General features: G+C 44.8%; 1 protein-coding gene across 1 annotated transcript in view; it reads right to left on the bottom strand.

Moving 5' to 3' along the window:
• Positions 1-19,752, bottom strand: part of Abcc12 (ATP binding cassette subfamily C member 12) — an 82,955-nt gene extending 63,203 nt beyond the window's left edge. Inside the window, exons 1-8 of the mRNA XM_008822627.3 lie at positions 19,703-19,752; positions 13,277-13,443; positions 8,246-8,401; positions 7,068-7,215; positions 6,565-6,801; positions 4,668-4,841; positions 4,074-4,221; positions 213-361 (exon numbers count right to left, since the gene is read on the bottom strand). Of these exons, the coding sequence (XP_008820849.1) occupies positions 213-361; positions 4,074-4,221; positions 4,668-4,841; positions 6,565-6,801; positions 7,068-7,215; positions 8,246-8,401; positions 13,277-13,395 (1,131 nt within the window). The 5' untranslated portion in view covers positions 13,396-13,443; positions 19,703-19,752. The remainder of the gene's footprint in view (positions 1-212; positions 362-4,073; positions 4,222-4,667; positions 4,842-6,564; positions 6,802-7,067; positions 7,216-8,245; positions 8,402-13,276; positions 13,444-19,702) is intronic.
• Positions 19,753-20,328: the final 576 nt, after the last annotated feature.

The raw sequence follows: 20,328 nt of genomic DNA, 5'->3' as shown, positions 1-20,328 counted from the left end.
TAGCATGTGAAAAACCCTAAGCTCAAACCCCAGCATGGCAAGATAAGTTTAATTAATGAATTAAATAAAAATTGAGGTCATATCCTGGCAACATTTGGCATATTGTAACTTGGAGTTCTTATGCCAGGCTCAACAAAGGTGAAAAGGGTTTCTCACCTGGGCCTTGCCAAGGGTAGGGTGCAAAAGTAGACTGGTCTAGAGACAGCTCTTACCACAGGGGCAGTGAGTTTGCGTTTCAGGACGATATGGCAGGTAAACGTTGACACGATAGCTATAGTGGACACAATGGGAGCCAGGGCTGAGTTTCCACTTTGGACATATCCAGCTTTTTCCAGTAATTTTCTTTCCCTCTTTCTTATATCTTTGAAACAGAAAAGAGTTGGAGGTGGTCTTATTTTGCATGTCAGACACTAACATTAGGGAATGCACTACTAACAGAGGGCCAGGAATGCCAAAACACAGAGTCTGCAGAGTGTGGGTCCTTGGACAGGACCCCTATATTAAAATCCACCCACCCAGGACTCAGAAGAGGGGGTAAAAAGATTTTAAGAGCCAAAGGAGGAGGTGCATGATCATATGGAAATAGTCCTACAGGCACCTGGAACCCTTCTCATATGAACCCACAGCAATGGTGTCAGCATGCATGAGACCCATGGAAACTCAAGCAGACAAACCCAGCACAGAACTGTGGAAATGAAGAGCATGTCCCAATCTTAGTCAAAGAATTATTGGCAGCCGATTACTGCTGGGTGAGAAAGAGCTGATGTTAAAGGGAGGGACCCTAGACAGGCTGACTAAATCCCAGTGGATGAACTTGCACTGAGGGACATCTGGGGATACTAACTTTACATGATAGGGCTTAACACAAATGACAGAATGTATGAGCTCCAGTGGGAGGAGGGGGCCAAAGAGGAAGGGTCACAAAGATGATTTTCTGTATGAAATACATAAAAATTCAATTTTAAATTTTTTTTGAATTGTGTAAAGGGAGGAAAAAAAGAAATGTGTTACTCCTGGGCTGAGGAGATGGCTCGCCAGGTAAAGTACTTGCATACAAGCATGAGGACTAGAGTTCAGATCCCCAGGACCCAGATAAAAGCTAGGCAGATGGTGTCAACCACTGCCTGTAATATCAGAATTCAGGATGCAGAGCCAAGGAATCTCCAGGCCAAACTGGCTAATGAGAATAGGTGGAATCTGTGGGCTGCAGGTTCAATGAGAGACCCTGCCTCAGTGAATTAAGTGGAGAGTGATCAAGGAAGACACTGGATGTCAAAATCAGGTCTCCACATGCATGCACATACACACATACATGCACTCACACATGTGCAAGGAAGCACTCACACAACACACACACACACACACACACACACACACATGCAAGCAAGCAAGCAAGCAAGCAAAAAAACAAAAGACATGTATTACCCCTACCTGACCCTCCTCCAAATGAGGCTGAAATGGAAAGTATCAAAACCCTGGGGCACATCTTAGCGGCATTAGGTGCTCAGCAGCACTGCCACAGATTGGCCACTTTCAAGTCCTGCTACCCTATGTGTTGAGTGCCCAGGACTCTGCACTGCCCACAAATGAAATTCAGGCCACCAAGGCAGTACAGCTGTTCTTACTAAGCACTTATGTGCCAGGTGCTCTGCAGACATGTCCCACACTGCCTCACTAGGTCCTTCTTAGCACTATAACAGAGGCCAGAATGGTGTCCTCTGGACAGAACAGGACACTCTCAACAGGGTGAGCCATTTTCTTTTAAGGGACCATGCCAGATTCTCAGCTCTACCATCCATGTGCCCTTTGGCTCAAGAATCCACAGTACACCCCAATTCTCTATCTCTATACCTTTGCTCCTATCAGGGGTGTTTCCCCATCAGCCCCCACTCCTTAGCTTCTCTCAGCTCTTTTGTGGCACTCTCCCTATTTTACTTTACAGAATGTGTATTCACTCATCCAGGAGTTTAAGCTGATGTCTGCTATGTGACAAGTTCCGTGTGTGATGCTGGGAAACACAGAGTAAACAGGGCCTCAGCTCTCTTCCAGTGGGGAAGACAGGTAATAAAGAAAAACACAAATGAATGCCTTCTGGGAGACTGAGACAAAAGAATTTTTACTTGGCTGCCACCTGGGTTTCATGGCTGGTCCCAGGCTACCTAGCCTATATAATATACAAGGCACTGTTGCCAAAGAGATAAAGAATAATAACAATTCAATAAGGTAATTGTGAACTTTGTGAGGTGATCAAAAAGAAATGGCCAGAGCACAGTGATAAGCACACTGGTAGGGCATGGACATGTTTGGAACATGGGTCTGGGTGGCCTCTGGGAAGAGACCCTAGGTCAAGGCCATGATCATTTAGCAAGTGCAAGGATCCTGCAGCATGAAGGAGCTTGGGGATGTTGCTGTAGAAATAAACAGAAGGTTCTCATAGCTACAGCAGAGTCAGCAAAAGGTTGTAGTACAATGTGATGAGGTCACAGAGGTCACACCATGTACCTAATGAGCCAGATGGAGGAGTCTGAATTTCATTCAAAACACAGGGAAGAAGCAGCATCCAACCAATACTTTTAAAAGGTCACTCAGGGGCACCATTGAGTGGCAGCTGGGAGGGGAAAGCAGGGTTGCTTTTTGATCTATGTAGTCTTGCAGAGGAGACTGGCTTGTACTGGGGAGCAGCAGATGGGTTCCCAGTATTTCTGGGGCCAACAAACAGGGCTGTTTTTGAGCTTAGCTCCAGAGTCCTCCCTTAACCTTAGAAGTAGAAACCCTTTTCATAGCCACTTGGGTAGCTCCCACGGTCTACAGTTAGTAGGAGTTTGATATGTAGTCACTGCATTCAACTTACTTGAGTTACATTGAGTTGGGTTAAGTTGAATTAAGTCAAATGGAATTAGAATTCAGTTCAATTCAATCATATTGAAGTGAGTTCAGGCTGTAAGGCATGTTTCTGAGTGCTCAGTGAAGTCCTGGGCTGCAGATGTCCCAGGTAGGGCATTTCCTTCAGTTAATGGAGGAGCAGGTTTTGTCCTCTTTTTCTTTGTTTGTGCTTTGCTTTGATTTTTTTTTTTTTTTTTTTGAACACAGGGTCTTACTGTGTAGCCCAAGCCTCCAGAGAAGGTGCAATCATCCTGCCTCAGTCTCCTGAGAACTGAAATTACAGACCTGCACCACCACACTGGTAGAAGTGGGCTCTGTAGAGCCAGTTCCAGACACAAAACTTCAGTGCAATTGCATGCCTATGCAAAGGTACGATGACAGATAGTGAGAGCTGATTTTTTTTTTTTTATGTGTATGAGTGTACTGCCAGCATGTGTGTAAGTGCACCCGTGTCATGTAATACCTGTGGAGGTCAGAAGAGGGTGTCAGGTTCCCTTGGAACTGGAATTACAGATGGTTGTTGGTCACCATGTGCGTACTAGGGAACTGAACCCGGGTCCTCTGCAAGAACAGCCAGTGCTCTTAATCACTGAGCCATCTCTCCAGCCCCCTGAGAGCTGACTTTAACAGTGACTCAGGTCACTGATTGGCTGGCCACCTGCAGCCATGTCAACAATTATGTAACTATCCCTAAAATTAAGATTTGCATTTAGATTTATTGAAATAGTTTTAATATCATCTTTTAAAAACTGCAAATCCATCCTCATATCTACTCAAGGAGTGATGCTGAATCAATGCACCAGGCAAGGAGGATATATCTGCAGTGCATCGGGGTCGGGGGTGCAGGCTGTAAACATTTTCCTAAGACAATGAGATAGTCTGAGACAGCTCCTCTACTGCGCCAATATGTTTGTGGATTATTTTTGTAAAGGGTAACTGGCCAGCACCAGACTCCCTGTGCCCTAACGAAGACCAAACCATATGTCACTCACCCTTGGGTTCATCGGAACAGATGCCTAGGTTTGTTACAAAATCACTACGGTCCTTGGAAAAATCCTTTGACCTTTAGAGTACCTTAGGGGTTTTGGAACCCTCAGCTCCCTTCTGTACTACCTGGCCCTGCACCCTTCAGGACCCCTAGAAGGATACATTCTGCCCTTGTAAGGGGTTTTCGAAGCTGTTCATCCTACCGTGAATGGTGTTTGTAAAAGTTTTCTCCCAGGCGTACATTTTAATCAGCTTGATGCAGGTCAGAAACTCATTCATTGTCTGAACTCGCTTGTCTGTTACTGAAATTGCTGATCTTCGGAAAGCTGAATTGAGTTTGGCCATAAACATCTGAAATCGAGGCACAAGCACTGTGTTCAGGGAGAACTGCTGAGTTGCAGTTGGCCTAAAAATTCAGGGATCAGAACATAAGTACCAGACAAAGTTCTAAGGGGACTTGGCTGAGATCCTCAGTCCAGTCCTTCCTTTGAGTTGTGCCAGCTTACCTGGCCTGGGGAAGCCACTAGGGATCTAGCAGTAATATATAAAGTGCCAGGATGCAAGGTCGGCATGGGGGCTTTGACAAACTGTGCAAGAATCCCCCCCTCCCTGAAGGCACTCAAATTCAAGTTCTTAGGAAACGGCACTGGGCCAGCAGAAGGCAGCACACCTGTGAGCATAGACAGGTACAGGTTTGGGGTGCATGTCCCAGAAACAAAGGCCTCTGCTGAACCTGAGGAAAATGTGTGTGCCAAATGCAAATGTCAAGCAGCTCCAATCACACATCCCTGCATTACCTGGATTGGAATGAACACGATATACACAGATATCCCAACAAGAGCTGTGGACCCCAGAATGAAAAAGGCGTACACTGCACAAACGACCATTAGGATGGGGACAGTGGCTGGCAAGGGACAAAACAAGGCAGCTTCAAAGAGGGAATAGCTATCACTTGATAGTATATTGAGCACCTAGAAAAAAGCACATGGATTCAAGCTTAGGACTCTTTCAAAAGCTTTCCAATTGGCCAGGAGTGAGGAGTTGTGGGGACAGGGGGTGAGGAGATGGGAGGGTAGGGGATAGGGCACCTTGGGGACAATACGAGTTGTGTGGTCTCATACTGGCATAACTTTGGAGGACCAGTTTCTTGGAACTAAGAATCCCAAAGAAGAAAAGTCCCCAAAAGAGGCAGTACTAGCTGGGGGCCCTGTGTCTATCCTGTCCTTTATTAACACAGCTCTGTTTTATTAAGACAGCAGCATGCCCAACTAAGAGGTTATTTATCTACTGGACATGATGATACATGCCTATAATCCCAGCACCTGGGAGGCTACAGCAAGAGGATCTTGAGTTCCAGGCCAGCCTGGGCTCCACAGTGAGACCCTGTCTCCAATCATCCAAGAAGGAAAAGGAGAGAGAAATGAGGGAGAGGGGAGGAGGTGGAGGGATCTCTAGGCCTCTTTTGTGGAAAGGCTGTGCCCATGTGACTGTGATGGATCATGAGCCTAAGTGCAGAATGGGACATGGGGAAGAATTCCTAAAGAGAGCTAGCTCTACCCTTGGAAGGCACATTGTTTTTCTCTCCTTTCTCCTAATGACCACCTGAACCTGGGTTGATGTGGCTAGACCTCTACTCTCTGTCCTGAGTCACTAGGAGAGACATGTACTAGAACAACGATGAAGAAAGAAAAGGCTCTCAAAGCCGCACACCCCAAGAAGGAAAAGGAGGCTCTCAAAGCCGCACACCCCAAGTCCTGGATTACCCTCTTCCAAATTCTTTAAATAGAGTGAAATAAATTCACTTTGTTCAATCCAGTCATCTTTTTTTTTAAAACACAAGATCTTGTGTATCCCAGGATAGCCTCAGATCCTCTATGTAGCTAAGGATGACCTTGAACTTCTGAACCTTCTGCCTCCACTGCCCCTGGTTTATGTGGTACTGGGATAGAATCCAAGGCCTCTGTGCATCCTAGGCAAGCACTCTACCAACTAAGCGCCAGTCCTTGTTTTGTCACCTGCAGAATCTGCTTGTAGTTGATGTAAGGTGTTTTGAATATACTGAAAGAGCAACTGTAAAAGAGAGGTAAGTCCTTTTATGTCATACCATGTAGGGTTCCCTTGACTGGGGAATTTTTCTTGAACAAACGGCAAAGGTTTTATCACTAAAGACTAAGGGGCTTAAGAAAATGTCAACTCTGAGGTATAGTGGGCATGGTTTTTACCATAGTTTTGGAATACCAAATCCTATACAACTTTGGTGAGAGTAAGGGGAACACAGTCTCACTATGTAGTCCAGGCTGGTCTAACTTCCTGGTTCACCTGCCTCCATCTCCTGCATAGTAGGATTACAGGTATGTACTACACCCGGCTTGTCCATCGGTTTTGTTAAATATCTATAGTATGCTCTGCACCATCTCAGTGTCCTCCTTGGTAATCAAAGGGGTTGGATATCGCTCCCAATCCTGTACCAACTTTTCAGATTCTGCAGCTCAGATGGGAGCCCTCCTCTCTCTGAATCCTTCCCACATTTTGACCTCCTGTGTCCTCACCTCACCTAGCATGGAGAAGCAAAGCAACCCGCAGAAAAAAAAACAAGCTAAAGGGAGGCAGGCACGCCATCGAGGAAGTACATCCCACGCAGTCACAAAAACGGGATTGATTTTCTAAGCCTAGACTCCTTCTAGACCAGCTTACCTCGCCTGCAGAGATGTGAGTCAATGTCTTGAAGGATAGCAGGTTTTCAAAAACCAGTGTGGAGAGGGCCACCTTCAACCGGATTGCGGTGCGGTAATTTATGGCCCAGGCAAGGGCCCAAAAGAGGGCTTTGGTGAACTCAGTGGAAAAAAGGGCCACACACAGGATGATGCCAACCCCGACATGTCCAGAGGAGATGCTGGTAATGTGCTGGAGGATTTGGTGAATGAGAACTGTCTGTAAAATAGAAGGGAAGGCCACTGGAGTAGAGGTTCTCACAGGAGGCTTCAGTTAACAGCAAGCTGACTTTATGAGGCAAACTTTTTAATTTCAGTGGTGGCTGCTGTGCTTGACAAGGATCAGCTTTATAAAAATTTGCCCCCAAGGAACACAAAGACAAAGACAATGTACTAAACCCACCAGCTCGTGGAGAAAGTGACTAATGACATGCTTTGCCCAGCTGGGAACCTTAGTGACAATGCAAAAGAGCCAGCCCCACTCACCGGCCCTAAGGCTGCCATGACGACGCAGAGGATGTTAGCCACGACGTCCATCAGAACACGAGTCCTCTGGAATTTCCAAACCACGCGGCCCAGAGATGCCCTCTCAGGCCCTACCCTTTGTAGTTCTTCATTCCAAAGTACCTGAAATCTGCAGTGAAAGAAAACGAAGGGGAAGGGGCAGACGTTCCGTGTCACCCACAGTCTGGAGCTGCTTTGGTGGGCAAACCCTCGCAAAGGTGCAGGTTCCAGTCAGTGGTGCATTTGGGCAAGCATCATTCCTTCTCTTTCTTCTTCCTTGGGGCAGGAAGAACACCGGAGGGGCAGGAGGCAATGCCTGGACCAAAGCTGTCCTGAATATCTGCACTGGGACACCCCATATCTTTGCTTCCTCTGCCTCCTAGCTGTAATATCCACTATCATAAGAAGACAGAGGCAACTGAGAAGTCAAGAGGAAAGTCTTCTCTGAGCAAAGAAGTCCCAGGCATGGTGACCCATTCCTGTAATCTCAGTTCCTGGAAGGCTGAGGCAGGAAGATTAGGCCAAACTAGGCAATATAGCAAGACCCCCGTCTCAAGAAAACAAAGGGGGCTATGCATTTCAAAGATCCGAAAGGAAGGCCGTGTAGCAGGTCTGTGGCATGTAAAGCTGAGGATGCTTAATGGTGCCTGCCTCTGGTGAGGGGCACAGAAACATGCATGATGAGGTTACTTCCACTGCTTAGATACTGTTATACTGCAATTAACATGAATTAGTTGGGACCAATGACACATTTTTACAATTGGCAAATATAGGCAGTTTGCAAAATACAATGATGCTTTTTAAAGTAAAGATGGAAATGAAACCTAAGGGCCTCATGCAGCATCCCAGGTGTCACCCAACCAGCAGAGTCAAGTGCATTCCCAGCCTCCTGTCCACATGTGCTCCTGCACATGGGCTGAGCAGTCCCCGGCCTCAGACTATAGCTTCCCCAGACCCCTCTCTCCACGCTCTCTACCCAGTCCTTACCTTTCCCAGAGATTGGACCAAGAAGTACAGGCATTCCAACTGAGTCTCAGTGAGCAGCCACTGAGAAGGGTCAGCAGCCCCCAGAAGTATCACAGGGGAAACAGAGGCACCAGAAGGGCTCACAGGACCCCTTGCTAAGGGTGGGTTCCACTCCCCGGGTGATCCAAGCCAACCTTTTGGAGTTGATGTCAGATGAGTCATATGGCGATGGTGGGGGCAGGGTATCCACAGTCAGTGTGTGCTTGTAACTTTGAATCATCATAGGTGTGAGCCAGGAAAACGTCGCAAAGGAGAGTAGCCCAGCATCATCCACCGGGTTGGGTGCCAACCTACAGCAAATGTCATTCTCAGGTTCCTGGGTGTTGGGCTCACTGCCCTGATGCCCTGGTTTGAATTTATAATCACAGTAATAATCACAGCCATGTGTGAAACCTGGGACTTGCATTCATTAACCCTTTGAGCAGTGGTTCTCAGGCCAGCTTATCCCAGCTCCTGACAGCAGATGGTTAAATTTTCAGGAATTTTGCAAGCCAATTGTTAAACACAGCCAATATTCGAAATTGAGTTACATATGTTTAAATAAAGTATTCCAAAATCAAAGATAATCATACTCAAAACTTACCATTTCCTAATTATTTTACTATTTCTTGGTTATAATTTATAATACTTTTATTAGGCTAGATTTTTTTAAATACAATTTATTATTTTTATTTTATGTGTAGGAGTGTATTGCCTGCATATATGTAAGTGCACCCGTGTCGTGCAATGCCATGGAGGTCAGAAGAAGGTGCTGGATTAGAACTAAAGTTACCGACACTTCTTAACTCCCATGTGGGTGGTGGGAATCGAACCCAGGTCCTCTGCAGTTCATTGCTCTTAACTGCTGAGCCATCTGTCTAGCCCCTTAGATTGTATTTTTAAAAACGCAGAGTGCGGCATGAATTTGCGTGTCACCCTTGACTCCGCTCTGTATCATCCCCACTTTGCTAATGTGCCTCCAAACCAAGCACTTATGCTACTCTATCCGTTCTTGTAGGACTTCGTGTCCACTGTCCTTGTGGTGGAAATGCCTGGAATGTTGACATACTGAACATCTTTCCAGCTTCATATTCAGTGATGTCATATTGGGAGCTTGAACTTGGCCATAGTATGGTACTCACATGAGAAAAATTGATAAGTATGTGGGGTGAGTATGGTTAAAATCTATATGTGAAATTGCTAATAAAAAAATGAATAAATACTGATAAATGCTATAAGCCTGGGAATGTTTCCCATGAAGAGGCTGTTGAACATTTCCCAGCATTTCAGTCTCATGAGAGAGAGGGCACCTGCTGTATTTAACACATAGGGAAACTGAGGCCCATTACTTGGCTATCTGTTTATAGGACAATCCTCTAACAGACAGATGCCATCTTCCTGAGCTCAGCTATACCTGCTGCTTGCCTAAGATGGTCATAGCTGGGCTTGTGGATTGTTCATGCCCCCCTCCTTGCATAGAAGGACTGGCAGAGAGAGCCAGGGACCCTAGTCTGAGCGTGCAACCATACCTCCCAAGTTGTGATTAGGATTCAGTCCTAATCGCTTGTGACCTGGAGAGGGACTAGAGTACATAGGCTGGGAAACACTAGGAGGGGGGCTCTCTCACCATTACATGTGGCTATGAGGAACCCACCATCCATGTTTGGGTGAAGAGTTTCTGGTACAGCCTTTGGTGGAGAGCACGCACACTCCTGTAAGTAACCTCTCACCCATTAAACTCACTGGCTTCCCAGAGTGCACTCTGGTGGAATCGTACCTTGGTTTGCCATTGGGACCAAGGGAGGAGAGGAAGAACATTGTTTACACCAGCCCCCTGTGAAGGAATTTTAGCAACACCATCAGAGTGGTCAAATGCGTGAATTTTCTTCTATGGAGAAAAGGAAGATTCAGAACACAGCATGTTATAGTAGGGTGAGACACTGCAAGGGGGCAGGAGCTGGAGGCAAGCCTGTAGGTAGCACGAGAGCAGATTCACACAAATCAAGTGCTGCACAAGTATTAGTGCCAGACAAAAGAGGAAGATAAAGAAATAAAGGGGAAGGGAAAGAAAGAAAGAGAAAGAGGAGGAAAAAGTGGTGAGGTAAGAAGGAAGGAAGGAAGGAAGGAAGGAAGGAAGGAAGGAAGGAGGAAGGAAGGAGGGAGGAAAGAAAGAAAGAAAGAAAGAAAGAAAGAGAGACGGAAGGAAGGACGGAAGGAGGAAGGAAAGAGGGGAGAGAGAGGAAGAAAGAGAAGAAAAAGAGAAAGAAAGAAAGAGAGACGGAAGGAAGGACGGAAGGAGGAAGGAAAGAGGGGAGAGAGAGGAAGAAAGAGAAGAAAAAGAGAAAGAAAGAAAGAGAGACGGAAGGAAGGACGGAAGGAGGAAGGAAAGAGGGGAGAGAGAGGAAGAAAGAGAAGAAAAAGAGAAAGAAAGAAAGAGAGACGGAAGGAAGGACGGAAGGAGGAAGGAAAGAGGGGAGAGAGAGGAAGAAAGAGAAGAAAAAGAGAAAGAAAGAAAGAGAGACGGAAGGAAGGACGGAAGGAGGAAGGAAAGAGGGGAGAGAGAGGAAGAAAGAGAAGAAAAAGAGAAAGAAAGAAAGAGAGACGGAAGGAAGGACGGAAGGAGGAAGGAAAGAGGGGAGAGAGAGGAAGAAAGAGAAGAAAAAGAGAAAGAAAGAAAGAGAGACGGAAGGAAGGACGGAAGGAGGAAGGAAAGAGGGGAGAGAGAGGAAGAAAGAGAAGAAAAAGAGAAAGAAAGAAAGAGAGACGGAAGGAAGGACGGAAGGAGGAAGGAAAGAGGGGAGAGAGAGGAAGAAAGAGAAGAAAAAGAGAAAGAAAGAAAGAGAGACGGAAGGAAGGACGGAAGGAGGAAGGAAAGAGGGGAGAGAGAGGAAGAAAGAGAAGAAAAAGAGAAAGAAAGAAAGAGAGACGGAAGGAAGGACGGAAGGAGGAAGGAAAGAGGGGAGAGAGAGGAAGAAAGAGAAGAAAAAGAGAAAGAAAGAAAGAGAGACGGAAGGAAGGACGGAAGGAGGAAGGAAAGAGGGGAGAGAGAGGAAGAAAGAGAAGAAAAAGAGAAAGAAAGAAAGAGAGACGGAAGGAAGGACGGAAGGAGGAAGGAAAGAGGAAGGAAGGAAGGAAGGAAGGAAGGAAGGAAGGCAGGCAATAAAGAGATTCATGGCTTTGCCCTTGAGAAATAAATCATCTAATAAAAGCCAAAGACACAGAGTGTCACCTACCCGTCACTGAGTGTTTATCATAGTCCATAGTGAACAGCTTTGTATTCGTAGCAGATGCGATAAAGATGCCCTTGCATGAAGCTCAGTACAGAGGACGGTTTCATGCAAGCTCATGTGGGCAGAGTCCCATCTCAATGGGACTACACCTCTTTATACCATTCAGGACTTCTCAGGAGCATAAGTGCAGCCCAGAACCACAAGGGTTAACGCCCCCTGGGGAAAACTTGACTACTGGAGCATGAGAGCCATGGAGGGATGCACCACCTCGCATCCTTTGGGTGGAAAAATGGCTGTTTCTCAGGAAGATGTAGTAAAGTCTATCCCCCTTGCCCACAGCAGGGACATACCCCATTACCTTTTCCCCTCATTTTCCCTAAATCTCTCCTATAAACACTTCCCAGGATCACCTCCCAAATAAGCTGCCTATATCCAAGCTCTTGACTGGGGCTTCTGAGAGGACCCAAAGTTAGACAATATTAGCAAGGTACCATGTAGCTGGCACACAGCAAAAATTTCCTAAAAGGTGGTTTTTTACAACAAAGTCCATTCATTGCTTCATGCAGTTCCTGCAACAACTCGACAGATAGGCAGGAGGGCAGCATTCTGGTCCCATTTCATAGACAGAAACACCAAGGCACAGAGAAGGTAGAGTTCTTGCCCTGAGTGATGGAACAGGACCTCAGAGAGCTTCCTGGCTGTCTCCAGGCTTCTGTCATTTTCAGAAGCACTGCTTGCCATGGCCTTTACACAAAGCAATGGTAAGCTGAGCTAAAATGCTGGGTAGTTAGGGCTCTCCTAAGAGCAGTGTCCTTTGCCTTGGCCTTTCCGCCTTCACCTTTCACTACACAGGACTCGAATGTGCATATTATCTATCCAGAGATGCTAGGAGAGGACATGGTAGTGTCACTGCACAACAAAGATGCCACTCGGCCTTCTGTTCCCCAGACAACAAGCCACATGGCTCTTTTGGTGCTCAGAAAAGGCTCAGAAAAGGCAGAATTCTGTAACATTGTGGTTCTATGATGTTAATATATAATAATAATATACTGCAATGTTGAATACATGAGCTTGAAAGTCAGACTGCCCGAGTTCCTATCCTGGAGTTAAAGAGTGGTCCATTCTCTGTCTCTGTATTCCTGCACCTTGGAATGTGACCTTGCAACTCATTCCAGCAAGACATAGAATCTATTTCCTGACACCATGAATCTGAGCTGCCCTGCAGCTTCCCTGGAGGTAGAATGCAGCAAAAGCAACGTGCCTCTGTGAGCCTGAGTCTCAAAACACCCTTCCTGCATCCACTCCTTCTCCTGGAAGCCTAGGGTATGAAGCTAGCATGCTGGAGGCATGTGGAGACTGACCACAAGGCCCAGTTACCGCCATTGCATCAGTCGACCATTGGCACAGCCACCTTGCTAAGCAGAAATGCCTGAGTCAAACCATCTCAGCCTGGGTTGCTTTCTTTTATGTGTCACCCAGAAAACTGTATACTGAGTAAGTAGGCATCACTTGAAGCCAAGAAATGGTAAGGCAGTTTGTTTAAGAGGAAAGGTTACTGCTGAACTTCGGGCAAATTATTTAGCCTCTCTGTTTCTGTGTCGTTCCCATCACATAAAGAGAATGACAGTACCTCTAGGATGGTTGTGAAGAGTGGAGAAGCTAGATGTAGTGGCAAGCACACACACACACACACAAAGTGAATGAAATGTTTGTAACCTACAAATGTTTGTAAAATGCTTGGACAGTCCCAGGAAAAGCTCCTGCAGCTGTAGCTGCTGTCTTCTCACCGAGTGGAGGAAGTGAGAAGGTAGTGATCAACAAATGGATCTATGGGTGGCTAGATGAATAGAAGGACACATGCAGAGCAGCGCTTGGGGAACAATGCACCATCTCCTGAGGACCTAGGAACCACCCCTGGGGATCCCGCCCCGCCCACCTTCAATCCTCCTCTGTTACCTTGCACTGGGTCGAACTGGGATCATGGTTTTCAGGCTTGGATCATATCTCTCTGAAAAGGGTCTCCGCTGGCCTCGCTGCTCCAGGTCTGAGATAAGGTAGGGGCCTTCACCCACCATCCTGACGGCACTGTGGGGCCCTAGACACTTGGGCTTCAGACACTTTCACTATATGAAGAAAGATGAGAAGTCTCACTGAGAAATTAGGACCACCTGAGTAAAGTTAAAAGCCGCTGTTGCAACCAGACCTCTTCTCTTGCTTTGAGCCCTCAGATCCCATTTCACTAATTAGCCTTAATGTTTAGGGGGGACTGTGGCCAGAGCCCTGCAACAGTCCTTACGTCTACTCTGATACCTCCTTTTGAGTAAACACATTTTGTTTGTCTTCTGTTTTCCATGTTGCATTGGCTGGAAGTCACCAATCCTACTGGGAGATTTTATTGGGGGCCAACCCATGAGCAAGGGTGACTCTCAGCTCAAGAAAAAGGTCCCAGAAAAAATGGGCTTGTTTCTTAGTATGAGTGGGTTTTGTCATAGATATACCCCCTAACTCTTCCAGAAGTGCGTGTATCCCCATCCCCTCCACCCGCACACCCAGTGAGGGAAGAACGTCAAGACTAGTCCTCGGGACGGTCACATCTAGACAAGCCCACGTTTCCTCCACTCGTGGGGCCAATGCCCCCAATAAAAAGCCATAACCCAGGTGGAGACAATGCATTTTGTGTCTGTCTGGTCTGCAGACCAGCCTCCCCTTTCATGGAGGACCCGGCAGCAGATTCTTCTTATCCAAGGTCTTAGTTCTGTGCTGGCCATAGGTGCTATGACATCCCTCTCCCCAGATCCTAGAAATAAATTCTCCTGTTTTGCTAAGCTAAGTTGAACTATTTTCTGCCCGTGTAAACAGAGTCCATATTCATACTGTTACATATCCACGGAGCTCAAACATCCATTAAAGCAATTTCCATCAAGGTGTTAATGGCTAATAAACCATGGCACGGCTGAGCTGGAGGTGTCCTCAGATGGACTCTCTTACAAATTCCTCACTATACTGGAAAGGACAGAGAGGGAGGGACCACCTGTGGTGGTCCAGACACAGCAAAACTGAGGCTCCCTCCTTTCTCCAATGACCTGGAATGTGATTTTTTTTTCCTTACAACAAAATTTGAAGATAAAAACTCCTTTATTGCAAGAGAAAAAAATCCTCCCAAGTGGGAGGATGTAGTTAGATGTAGGAGGCATGTATTTTATGTGCAGGAGATCTGCTCAAAATCTCTTCATTCCGGTAATGAATATTAATGACCTAAATACCACAAACTCAGCTCCACATCTCCAAAGTTGCTAAACTGGTTACTAGTATGCACCCAGCCACCCTCCACACTCTACAGGCATTCCACTGCAGTCAGACTAAAGGTCTTAACGTGCCCTGAATGCAGTGCCAATTCCTCCCTCTGCTCTGGGTCTTTGTGCTCACCACTGCCACAACCTGGAACAATCTGGTCCCTTCTTCACATGGCCAATTCCTGTTCAGACTCTGAGGCTCAGGTCACACTTTTCTTTTGCTGGAAAAGGTTTCCTTTTACTCAAACAGACTATGAGCTTCATGTCTGTCCCGTTAACAGCCATATTTCTAATACCTAGCCTCATCCCTATACATACTACCTACTCAGTACATCTGCGTTTGTTGGGATTGATAGTGATAAGCATGAGAGAAGTTCTCAAACAGAAATGAGCACATAGGAGCACACATTGTACTGTCACAGGATAGCATAAGCTCCAGAAAAGACACTAAGAGGGGGATTCAAGCTAAGAAATCAAAGCAAAAACAGTAGCAAAGAACACTAAATAGTAGATTGCCCCACTTAGAAAGCGGACAATGAGGAACTAAGAAGATGTTTTAAACATGAGATAAATAGAAGACAAAAAGCAAGCCAATAGATCTATACCTAACCATATCAATAATTGCATTAAATACATATGGACTAAACATTTCAATGAAAAAAACAGAGATTATCAGACCAATTGTGTCTGGGTCTATTGGTGCACATCTCTAATCCCAGCTATTCAGGAAGCTGAGGTAGGAGGATCATCAAATCCAGACCTACCAGGTCAACTTAACACAACCCATCTTAAAATAAAAGTTGGGGTTTGTTTTTTTAAAAAAAAAAAAAATGACTGGGAATACAGCTTGGCGATATTGCCTAGCATGTGCTAGATTCAATCCCCAGTATCACAAAAATAAATAAGTAGGTACAAACAGTTCATTATGATATATAAAGGATGAGACATAAATAATATATACATAATCTTAAAATTTCTAAGGTCATAGTTTAGTCAACTAGTTTAAGGAACAAAATATATATTTAGTCAAAGTTTATCTGAGAGCATTTGGTTTTTCACCCAAGCTTTATCTACATACCACATGGTAATTAAAAGTACTAGACTGGTGGAACTAACCTTATTGGATGTCTAACAGCCATACTTTGAGGCCTGTACTAATCTGGTCAGAGGGACTTAAAGGGACTTTTGCCCCTTGCCCTCCAAGGTCGACTAAGTTCCAGGGGAGTATGGAACATCTCTCAAAATGTCCTGTAACTGTGGTGAGTCACCTGTCCTCTTGTTCAGGGAGGCCATGGAGACCCCACGAGATGGACTTGAACCAGGGTCCAGTCTACAAGAGGAGGGTCAACACAGAGAAAACATTTCCTCTATGCTTCCAAGTAAAGCCAGCCTTGGTCTTATCTTCACATAGATGGAACTGGTAAAAGAAAGGAGCCAGGGGCTCCTCCCAAGCCCATGTGTCCTCTGAGGAACAGATCCTCAAACGACCTTCAGTGTAAATATAAATTGATTTATTTGGGCCAACTTCATGGTCTTAAATACCCAAAAGGAAAGTATAACCAAAGAGTAAAGTGATCAGTATATTTCTTTAGGAGTTCAAGGGATTACACTTCCCAGACATTAGGCTTAAGTCCATACAAAAAGTTAGACAATTATCTCTCATTGATGATTTTGTTCTGAATCAGAAAGTGCTGCTCAGATGTAAGACTTCAAATCTTGGTCTCCAGTACTGTAGTGCTCACCTGTAGCTACAGGAGACAACCTGCTATTGTTCTAAGAGGATGGATAAATTTGTTTTCTCCCCCCATCTAGAAGCCTTAGCGAGAACTGACACTGATTCTAGCCACTCCAACAGCTATGAGGAAGCCATACAGGGATGGTTTTGGAAGCTCTTGTCAAGAAATTCCAGTGGACTCTGATATGAACATTTGAAATTTGCCCTGTTCTGACTTTTTTCTGGTTCCCTGTCTAGAACTTGTAATGCTAACTACTCTTGCCTTTACTTGTTCATATCTCCTAGGTACCAGTAAAGGATTTTCTTTTCTCCATACAGTTAAGAGTTATGTGATTTGGGAGTCTTTTAGATAGACCCGCAGAAGGGGTACCCAATTGCCTTGCCTTGTGTCCCTGTTCAGCATGGAAGAAACTAGAGCAGTCTGAATCCTGATTCCCTATCCACAAGTTGGCTAACCTCTTCAGAGGATGGTGTGATAAGAACAGGAGGTAGGAATTGGCTAGGCAGTTAGTGTAAAAAGACCCCAAAGAAAAGTAGCCAGCTTCTTGGCTAAAAGTCAAAATGTCCTTGGGCCTCTTAAGAACATACTCCATTCCAAAAATCAAAAACGTTGAAAGTATTTGGGAGCTCTTATCTAATCCTTAAAAGATTGTAAGGTTACCTCTTCAGAGGGGGGAATGTTAGAGTAGTAAAAAGGCCCATTAAAAAAAAAAAGAAGAAGAAAGAGTACATGAAGTTATCAGAAAAAAATGATGAGGAGATATGGGAGGAGTTGGAGGGGAGGTGGTGGGCATGGGTTTGATCAAAACACCTTATATACTTATATCCCTGTATGAAATTCTCAATAAATTATTTTTAAGATATATTTTTAAAAGGTTAGAAAAAGAAAGGACATTCCAATATTAAGAACTAAATATTGAGAGATACATTTACAGCTTTAGATAGGGAAGGATTTCTTAAAGCAAATTTTAAAACATGGGCATAAATTAGAAGCTCGCTTCCTTCTACTATATTGAAGTTATAGAATTTTGTTAATCAAGGAGCATAATTTTTTTAATTTGAAAAAAGAGAAGCAATACTGGCATAAATACAGTCCTTTAACTACAAATGCACAATTTTCAAATTTTATGAATGATTTTAAATAAATGAATAACAAATGAATAATCAGTTAGAAAGGTGAGCAAAAGATACAGTTAGGAAGCTGGGTGTGGTCATCCACAGTGGCACCCCAGCACTTGGGTGGGGGGTATGAATTTGAGGTCAGCCTGTGCTATGTAATGAGTCCATACCTTAAATAAACAATAACGAATTGTTTTTAAAACCCACCAGAGAGCATCTTCACTGTCTGAACTCAGAAAAGTTTAATTTAAATCACAAAAGCAGTTATTTCTCATTCTTCATCTATGCAATATTTTAAAGCCTGAAAGTTGAAGCTGGAGAGATGGCTCAGCGGTTAAGAGCACTGGCTGCTCTTGCAGAGGTCCTGGGTTCAATTCCCAGCATCCACGTGGCAGCTAAATGGCAGTAACTCCAGTTCCAGGGTATCTGATGCCCTCTTCTGACCTCCTCGGGAATTGCATGACATGAGTGCACTTACTACAAGCAGGCATAACACTCACACATTAAATTTTTGAAACTAAAATACCTTTTAAAAGCCTGAAAGTTATAGGTCTTGGTATAATTAGGGCACATGCCACTCTTAAACCCTACTGGTGGGAATGTAAGTTGTGCCAATAATTTGTAAGTTAATGTGGCATTATCTGGTCAAGTTAGATTGCCAGTGATTAGGTGTGCACATGGCAAATAGTCTGCCAGCTGAAGCAATCATGATGCGTGCCCTAAACTTTGCAAGCTCCTTTCTACTCTTGCTCCAGTTCTTCCTGCTTCAGTTAACCTCCCCTCTCATGCTTACTGGTGTCAACACTGAAATTCAATCTAAAAAAGAAACCACAAGGAAACAAGCCACAGAGGATGAAATCTTGTGCAAAAATAATGACGTGGCCTCTGCATGAATGCTTGCAGCAGCTCTACTTAAAATATTTTAGACATGGACAAATAGGAAAGTGGATTAACAAACTATACTATGAACATAGTATATTGCTACTCAACACTAAGAAGAATGAACTAAGCACATAATCAATCTACGTGACTAGCACACATAATAAACTGAGAAAGGAAAAAATGAGACAAAGAAAAATACAGGACACTCTGAGCAAGTGAAGTAAAGATTTGCAATTTACTCAGAGACAGTCGACAGTGGTCAGGGCCCCAGGGCAAAGGGTCACCAAGAGCCTGTCCCACAAGGTTCTGTGTTTCTCAGAAAGCCCTCCAACAGCCTTCTCTACCCAAAGCTCCATCTATGCAGTCCTCTTCCTGGCTTTTCTGCATCCCCTGCAAGGAGCCATGAGGGCTTCTGTGCAGCTGAAGGCTGTGGAGGTTGTAGCTTTTCACCCTGCACCTTGGGGTAGGTCCTGGGCTTCTTGAGAAAATGTGATCCAGCTTTGTCCACAGAGCCAAGAAAAGCCCTGGGCACGACACAGCCTTTGCTCAGTCTTTCTGTCACAGTCCTACCGTCATGACTGCCACAACATGTTTGCTAGTCAAGCTGGGTTCCCTGACCACCAGGGTCTACTTCCTGCCCGCTGTGGCCTGTGCAGAGGGAGGAGAGGAGATTAGCTGAAGAAGACAAATGTTCAACAGCTCTGAAACCCAACTATGATTCTTTCAGAAGAGAGAATGACAGACTCCAAGAATTGAGGGAACAAAAGAAATCAGTAAACACAGCTTCTTGTGTGAGACTTTCCTTCTGGCCAATTTGATAACACTTCAACCAGGCTGGCAACAGACGCCATCCATCTCAGCAGACAGCCCTTACATAGTGTTTATTCAGGAAATGCATAGAAGACCAGACACGCCCACAGGAGCTTTCTACAAAACTAGCCAGGGCTCTGGAGAAGCTTAGCATCATAGAAGATAAAGGAAATACTCCAGATTAAAGGAAAAATGAAAAAAAGAAAAAAAAAAAAAAAAAAAAAAACAGAGACTACACAGCTAAAAGCAATGCATTGTCCTGGAAGGCATGCTGAAACAGAAAAAATAAAATTAAATGACATTAATGAGACAACTGGACAAGTTTGAATATGAACTAAGATACACAGTAATATTAGGTCAAATATTCTGATTTTGATCATTGCATAATTTGATAATCACTTTGATGATTACGGTTATATGAGAAAGAATCCATATTCCTGAGAAGATGCATACTGTGGTATTGAGGGATAATGCTGCAAAATATTGCCATACTTTCAAATATATCAATAGTAATAATAAAAGCCAGACATGGGGGGCACATACCTGCAATTTCAGAACTCCAGAGCCTCAGGCAGAAGGATCTCAAACTTAAGGTGAACGATAATAAATAACACATAGGAAGAACATCAAAGCTATAGTGGGAGCTTGTTACTTTGTCTCAGTGTGGTTGGAATTTCTTAGCATTATTCTTACTACCTTTCTGCAAATTTGAAATCATTCAAAACAAATGACCCTAGAGAGAATGCATTTTTTTTTCCTTCTGTGAAGCAGGCTGTAACTTCCCTGTAAACCTTGCTGTTCTCTCAGGGGCCAGGCAGACCTGTGCCTCCCCGATTTGAGGCACATGGCATGTTTCCCAGCTCAATCCCAGCCTCTGTACCTCTCTGTCCAGCCTCAACTTCTTGCCCCTCCATCCTGATCCACTGTCTCCAAGGACAAGTCTTATTCTTCCTGATGTCTATGACTTCTGGTTACTTGTTCACCTTTTTACTGGTGAAGGACCATGTCAGCAAGCTGTCGGAGGCTGGTGGAAAGGGTCAAGCTGTCCAAAATGGATGCCCAAGACAGAGAGCCAGTCTCCCAGGCCAGGTTTGGGTTATAGAGTACACAGGAAATCGGCGCCAGGTTATTTCCTTGAACACTCCACAGGAAACACAGTTAGGATTACC

This window comes from Nannospalax galili, unplaced genomic scaffold (genome assembly GCF_000622305.1).
Source record: "Nannospalax galili isolate Female #2095 unplaced genomic scaffold, S.galili_v1.0 scaffold108, whole genome shotgun sequence".
NCBI classification, from domain to species: Eukaryota; Metazoa; Chordata; class Mammalia; order Rodentia; family Spalacidae; genus Nannospalax; species Nannospalax galili.
Note: the sequence above shows the minus strand (reverse complement) of the source record. Positions and strands in the feature narration are given on the sequence as shown.